This window comes from Bacillus rossius, chromosome 6 (genome assembly GCF_032445375.1).
Source record: "Bacillus rossius redtenbacheri isolate Brsri chromosome 6, Brsri_v3, whole genome shotgun sequence".
NCBI lineage: Eukaryota > Metazoa > Arthropoda > Insecta > Phasmatodea > Bacillidae > Bacillus > Bacillus rossius.
In genome coordinates this window covers 10,023,803-10,031,670 of record NC_086334.1, presented here as the reverse complement: position 1 = coordinate 10,031,670, position 7,868 = coordinate 10,023,803, and the positions used below count along the sequence as shown (strand labels likewise).

The window sequence follows — 7,868 nt, the reverse complement described above, 5'->3', positions numbered from 1 at the left end:
TTTTTGAGTATTTTTATTTTTATTTTTATTTTTATTTATTTTATTTATTAGTTTTTCTTCAACAGAAAAAGTTCTTAGCAATGGCGTATGTCCAAAAACTTACATCAAGACCGGTATTATTATCGTTAGTAGACATTATTTAGTCAACTTTGGGCCCCACACAGTTTAATTTAAATGTTACATGCTTAGTTACCATTAGCTCGACCCGCGGAATTCCCAAGGCCGCTCAGCGATGGATAATACCCCAAGGCATGGCGATATGCGGGTGAGGAGGGAGAGGTAGGTAGCGACGACCCTTGTAATCCGGCCAGGCGCGCGTGGCATGCCTTACGTCAGCGGGCCGCACGTGGCAGTGCAGGGCCGCCAGCCAGCTGCGAACCTGGCATCGCGGTCTGGTCTCTCGCGTTCGTAATAATACTTCATCAAAACCACTCGTGCAGCTATTTGGTATAGGTTTATTTTCATATGAAGAGTTTGGAAAAAAAATTGTTTGTCTGTAAAGTCGGTTTACGGACGATAGTTTAACGTGAAAACGTCATAACAAAACAGTGATGAAATGATTGCATACTTTTATGAATAAAATTGAATCATTTTTATTGATTTATCACTATTTTGTATGGATACAAAGGAGGAGTGAAATGAAATCTACAATTTAATTGATAAATTTACTTTTATTTGCACTCATTAATTCAAATATGTTTATTACTTTAACGAAGAGATTATTCTAACTATAACTTTTATGCATGTTTGCTACTTAACTTCATCCAATCTGTGTTATTATGTTAAGGATAGAACGATGATAGGAAAAGTAGGAAATGAATGGTATTGTTTCAAGTTTAATGTGTCTCGAAAAATTCAAATCGATGGTTGTTCCAATCGAGTGGAAGAGAGATAGATGCGGCGCAAGCATACAATGAGCGTAACGGGACACATTTTCGTGCGTGCTGCCGGCATTCATCTATTTATTAGAAGTTGTCACGTCAAAAAAAATGATGCTCGCGGAGATAAATAAGGTGTAGGATTTCCCGAACTGCTGTGCGCGCACTTTAACCCCGTGTGTGACATTAGTTTACGATGATGTTGAGTAAGCTACGAGTCGCGCATTCTCCGTCATGACTACGTAATGCGTATATTTCTGCAAGAAAGTAACTCTTTATCTTACGTGTGAGCTTATCTTCGCCTAGGGTAATCGTGACTTTGTGGTTTGTCCGCGAGGCTCGTGTGATAAGGTGTCTGCGCGCACGCACTTCTTATCACCCCCACGAGAACTATCTCCTGATCGCCGCTGACAGTATCTGTCTGCGTCAAACTCTCTCTGGGGGAGGTTGCCGCGGTGGGTGTATTGTGTCGGGAGGTGACACTGACCGAAGTCATCACCGCAACCCTTAAAGAAGGCATCAACGCAACCCTTAAAGAAGGCATCACCGCGTCAGGAAGAGACATCAAGGATAAATATTGTGGTGAGACTCACTATACAGCCGACCTGAACTAACAAGCATCATGTACGGTCACATATCCTGTATAAAGAAATCATTCTACTAAGCGACTTAGGAGACCGTTACATAGTATCTATAAACGGCATTATCACACTTGTACTCATTCCCCCCTCCCCTAAAAAAAACCGGTTAAATACTATACTTCACAAGGAAAACCTTAGTAGCAGACAGTCACTGTTAACACAAGAAATTCCAATTAATGGTAAACTTTGCTTCACTGAAGCCAATGTATGAAAAGAAAAAAATTATTATGGCTTAAAAAGGTTGAAACTAAGATGGATTATTTCTATTTAAATCGTTGTATAGTACAGATTTTAATTTTATTTTTTCATCAACAAAATGAACATATTCTATAGAATTTTGTTTGTTATTTACTTGAAAATTGTCAAAATATAACTTTTAATTAGTGTCATCTCGCTAAATAATATAGTAGCAGGAGCAAAATTCTGTAATCTAAGCGAAAAAAACCTTTGGTTAACTATCTCTGCTTCGAGGTTCAGCCGAATTGCGTCTACCTCAAAGCCAAGATAATTTATCAAACAATGGACGATAAACCCTCAATCTCTTTTACCATAGTCGTTGTATTTTACAAATATATGACTCATTTTTGGCGATAAAACAAACTTAATTTCATCAATCAGCAGAGTTAATGACATAACATATAAGTTTACAAATTTAATATCAGTACTAAACTTAACACTTGTACATATTTACACATGTTATAGTCCTAAAGAGTTGTAAATAAACCACCACCCCACATGTGCTGATTTAAACACTACATGCTGTTTATGTTAATTGTTGTTTTATATTTTTAACTAGCTGATGTACTGTGCTTCGCTACAGAAGTCTACAGGCATAACTCTCTCGCACTGCTCATTGTATATGAAGGGTGCAATATCTTTTGTTAGTACTGCTCTACTGCCTACGATGAAAATATTTTCATTATTTAACTCTTTTGTGTGTAAATATACACGCCGACCTCCGTAGCGTAGTCGGATACACACTGGCTTACGGTGCGAAGGGTTCTGGGTTCTTGTCCCGGGTAAGGCATGGGTGTTGATCTACGTACGGCAATTTTATCCATGATATGATAAAAGGTTTCAAATAAAAAAATTAATGAACCTAAGGCCGTGGGTGCACAGCTGTAGGCCATATTATCATATAAAATTTTTTTGTAAATAAACACGTATTAGTGCGTGAGAAAATGGGTTTTAGACTTCATTGTTTAATTTATTTAATGTAACCTGATGCCATACTAATGATTGATCGAAAGCAAACCGAAAGTACTCACACTGCGTTGACATAACTCAGTTATTGATTTAAAAATTGGTAGAAAAATGTTCAAGATTTGCTATGATAGTTTAAGGATCTATAGGGCAAGAGGTGTTTAAAAAAAAGAAACATCACCAGAATTCGGAAAGTTAAATAAGAAAAATGGAGCAGACTAAATAAGATTCATACCATCAATATGTGTATAGTAACAATATAGTCGCAATTTAGTAATGATTAGAATCAAATATAGCTGAGAAAAAGTGGTCTGAAATAACTCAAAAAATTTATTAAAAAACTTCAATCAATTTTTGAAAAAGTCTCTTAAAAATTCAAGCGGAAGGGGTCCCCAATATTTTAGAAAAGAACAAAGCATAATAACTAAGCGAAATTAACATTAAAATTAATTTCATAATGAAATATAACGAAGTCTTGTTAATAAAGAGTCCTGGAGCGCAGACATGCTCACAAATTGCAGTTTAAATTCTACACATTAAGCTGGCCAGCAAATGAAAATTAAAAACAGTTTCTCGAAAAAAAATCGCAAGATTCTTAAAAGTCCTGCACTATGCTGACAGTTCTACGATTCACGTTGAGGAGGTTCAGGCAGGGAAGCCTAAGATGTACATCAAGCTCTGTCCCTGCCCGAACACGCCCGAATATTCACCTTCAGCCAACCTCGGGTTTCATTTTATATATTTATATTTCTCTGTTTATTTTAATGTAGCTATACTAACCTAACTAACCATCCATAGTCCTTTAAAGTTTTTTAATGTAGCTAACCTAACTGACCACTTTTAATATTTGAATTCATTTTTCCTGCGCAAAAATAAAACAAATCGCGAGGTTGGCCGAAGGTGAATATTCGGGCGTGTTCGGGCAGGGACAGAACTTGATGTACATATTAGGCTTCTCGTTCAGGCACAGGTAACGTCACTGGCGGAGCATTCAAAAATTCGAAAGGGCAAAAAAAGCGGCGACGCAAGGTTTTTAAACGGCGATCCACTTACTTGTAGTCCAGGGTTGCCAGCGTGGTGTGGAACGTACTTACCAACCGCAGCATGATCCGTCTTCTTCTTACGCCCTCACACTTCACGATCCTTGATCAGCATGCCCGCGAGCAGAGTCATGGCGAAGTCAACTTGGCCCTCTCTCTATTGCATCGCCAGTACACAGGCGGAAAATGCGCGCGCCACCCCGCGAATGGCCGATGCGCTGGCACCATAAACTCTCGTGCACTCGTACAAGTCCTGAACCATCGCGGAGCTCCAAAATCCATGCGGACTAAACAAGAGGCACGCTCAGTAAAATGTTTCTAATGGCGCCGCGCGAAGTTCCGTGTGTGGAGACCGATGTGTACAGCCCGGCCAGCGCGACACGACTCTCAGTTCCAGTCTCTCTCTCTCTCTCTCTCTCTCGCCACTGCTGCGCACGGGCGATAGTGTCGCACATCCACACGATGAAGACTCGAATCAAAGGCCTCACACGTAAAATAAATAATCAAACAGTGATCTGCGCCCCACACAGATATTTATAAAAAATAAAAACATTACCAAAACCTGTTTTAAAAATATTACCAAAACTTGTTTAAAAAGTTACAAACTTACACACTAGTTAAAATTACAAAATACAAATCTTTTAGCGCCTGCCGATGCTGTAGCGAACCTTAGGTAAACAAAAGTGCAAGGAAAGCGGTAAAATAAAATACTAAAGTTAAAATATATTAAATTAAAATCGCTAACCTAAGATTTTTTTTAAAAAACAAGGGAAATTAAAATATGTTAAAATTAACACGAAATAATTAATACAACAAAGAAAAAAAGCCACAGTGTGGTTGGATGATGAAGAGGGTGTGTGTGCTTTACATGTGATTAAAACAGTACCATTCATCGCTGTAAAATTGACATTACATCACAGGATACTGCTTTTACTTAACGAATTTCATGCTGCTGTCTCTACCACTTCGATATTTCTGTCTAATTGAAAATATTTCTTGGAAAATAAATTTTTCAACAGAGCTTCAAATAATTCATATATTAATAATTGCATTTGCATTTCAATTGTGTGAAATTTGTTTGTGTAACTGTAGCAGAAATAAATCCCCATGACGTACGAAAGCATTATTAAATTATAATATTTAACGGTTTTATTTATTTCCTTTGGTGACTTTAAAAATACAGGTGATTCTGATAAAAATGTTATAAATTTACTCTCGGAAAAGTTTTAAATTGTCGTATATGTCATTTTAAATGCTCATTGTATAAAACTTTAGTTAATCACATTTTCCGAGTTCAATCTGCAAAATGTTTTTTTAGAGAATGGTGTTTAGAAAAAAATAGGATTAGCTAACATTAGGTCTAGGCTTTTAAGTTGTATTGATTGCTTATTGTTAATGATTAACACATGGGTTTAAAACAAAGGAAGAATGAATACTCAGCTAAATTAAGTGTACAAGAAATTTGTGTTACTCAATATATCTATTAAAAAAATTGTAATAAGTAAATTCTTTGTATTAATCAACCGGTAACACTTTCACATAAATAAAATTATTTTGCAAAAAAAATATTTTACCAAATAAAACATTTTCAAATAAGAGCTATTCTAAAGCACTAATGAGTTTTGTATATAGTGACATATCCATTGTCCTAAACAAAAAAGAGCTATATGGGTATTCAAACCAAATATTTGTGGTTTTATCTCCTACATATAATCTTCATAGGCCATACAATGTTTGAGGAAAACATTTAATTAATTCATCTTCTTGATTGCACTAGTAATAACATCCCATTTACTGTGTATTTTTTCAATTAGAGAATTTTTTTTAACAACAATGTTTCTTTAATTAAATACATCTACGCAATCATACTGGTTAATATACTCACGTTGAGAGCACATAAGTTAAAAATAGGAAAATATACAAATGAGAAAGGTGAGAATGCTTTAGGAATCGTTCTGTTCATAAATAATCCATAATATATTTATAAGTATATTATAAATATTATTGTTAAAGACTAAAACTGGTTAACGTTTTATTTCAGGATACAAAAGAGTGAGCAATGACGTCAGAAACCAAACAACCAGCCTCTGGAGACGTGGATGACATCCATTTGTATGAAACCTTGCTTCAAAATGTTATTCGCAAGAACTACAGCAATAATAACTTAAAAGTAAAAGTGGTAAAGGTTCAAGATGTTGTTCCGGTAGGAGATAATTATCTCAGCTGCCTTCTCAGACTGTTTATAGAGGTTTCCAGTGACGACATGCCGCTTCAGAAGAATTCATTCATTCTCAAAATATTTCCAAAAGGAGAGATGATGAAAAAGTTTATAGAGGAAGACGGAATTTTCCGGAAGGAAATAACTATGTATAAAGAAATTTTGCCAAAGATTAACAGAATAGCTGCATCAATTCTTAATGGTGAGACATTCGTCGCTGAATTTTTTGATACAGGCGAAGACCATCTGCTAGTCATGGAAGATCTCAAAATAGGCGGGTACAAGATGGCGAACAGACAAGTCGGTCTTGACACTGATCACTGCAAAATAGCGATCAAGGCTCTTGCTCGGTTCCATTGTATATCCATGGCGATGACTGAAGATGATCCGTCACTTTTCGACATGTTGCCAGAAGCGAAGGAACTTAAAGAGAGGGTTAGGGATATGAACAAAATGTGTTTTGACCTATACGAGGAACTGTCGCAAGTCGTAGAATCTTGGCCTGGATTCGAGAGGTTTGGAAGCAAGTTGCGTGAGGTCAGATTGACGGTAGCAGAGAATGTAGAACGATGTAAAGACCGCAACAACACCGCGATTGCAGTACTAAACCACGGTGATTTTTGGCCGAACAACATGCTGTTCAAGTACTCGGAAGACACTGGAAGGGTGGAGAGTATAAAGTTTGTCGACTTTCAGATGTCACACTTCGGTTCGCCAGCGGCAGATCTCCATTACTTCTTGGTCAGCAGCCCCAGCGCACAAATCAGGGCTGACGGTACCGACGCACTTGTCGAAGAATACCACTCGGAGTTTTGTCGCGTTTCTGACCTTCTGGGTTGCAAGACAAGGTTGAGTCTTGAATGGCTGAAAGAAGAAATGAAGAACAAGTTGTTCTATGCGTTGCATGTTAGCTGCTTCCTGCTGCACTTATTCGTGGCGGAGCGTGAAGATGCTCCTGACTTTTCACAACTTACTGAAGAAGATTTAACAAAAGGACAAAAATCTGTATTCATGAAATCCTTTAATGGTGCTAAGTTCAAGGCGATATTACAGAAACTATTGCTGAAGTTCGAAAAAGAGGGGTTGCTCTAAAAGTAACGAGTGTGAAGACGAACATTAATTTTTTGTAATTTACACACTACTTCAAAATAACAAGAATAATTCAATCAAACTAAAAGAGTGCAGTTGCAGAAACCACAGGAAAATTTTAAAAATGTATGGTTCATCACAACCTATGCCCAAATGTCAAAAGCAGCACGAACCCTCGGCATGAGTGAAGCATCTTCTTGGGTTCCAGCCTGGTGCATTGCAGGGAGGCTTGGGGCAGAAGGAAAACCAGGAAGTGTCTAACAACCCCGCCGATTTCCGTTAATTGGCATGTTTTCGTTTCAAAGCAATAATTTGAAGTGATTTTTTGTGTGTTCATATTATTTATTACACGTATCTCTTAGATGCCACAGACATTACGTTTTCATGCCAATTGAATGTTCTACAGCAAATAATAAATCTGTTCTGAGGATTATCTATTGTTTATAGTTTGAATTTATGAAATGGAGTACCAGGATCACATAAGCGCTTATTATTTTAAGATAAAAATTGCGTGAATACTAGCAGGGAAAAAAACTTGTTTCACGTGACCAACGATTTATTATTTATGTCAATTTACTCTTTTATTTCAGAAATTAACTCGGTTACACCTGTTATCAAAAAACAAATGGTCTAAAACTTCTCAACTACTAAAACTATGCAAAAAATTAGGTTTTCAGAACAACAACGGCAAAAATATCATCACTATTTCTCATTTGTAAACTATTCCGTACAACCTTACTTGTCAGTAAAACCTTCATGAAGCGCTATAGACATAAAACGTCCCTGGTGAATGATTCAT

At 36.8% G+C, this 7,868-nt stretch overlaps 1 protein-coding gene across 1 annotated transcript; it reads left to right on the top strand.

The window, feature by feature from the left end:
- The first annotated feature begins 1,192 nt into the window (after nt 1–1,192).
- On the top strand, nt 1,193–7,502 carry LOC134532601 (uncharacterized). The gene is made up of 2 exons (XM_063369173.1): nt 1,193–1,460; nt 5,804–7,502. The coding sequence occupies exon 2, from the start codon at nt 5,822–5,824 to the stop codon at nt 7,070–7,072; it is 1,251 nt and encodes a 416-aa protein (XP_063225243.1). The 5' UTR covers nt 1,193–1,460; nt 5,804–5,821; the 3' UTR covers nt 7,073–7,502.
- Nucleotides 7,503–7,868: the final 366 nt, after the last annotated feature.

What these genes read in the sequence shown, in the direction of transcription:
- LOC134532601 (XM_063369173.1), top strand. Translation starts at nt 5,822, where the DNA reads ATGACGTCAGAAACCAAACAACCAGCCTCTGGAGACGTGGATGACATC.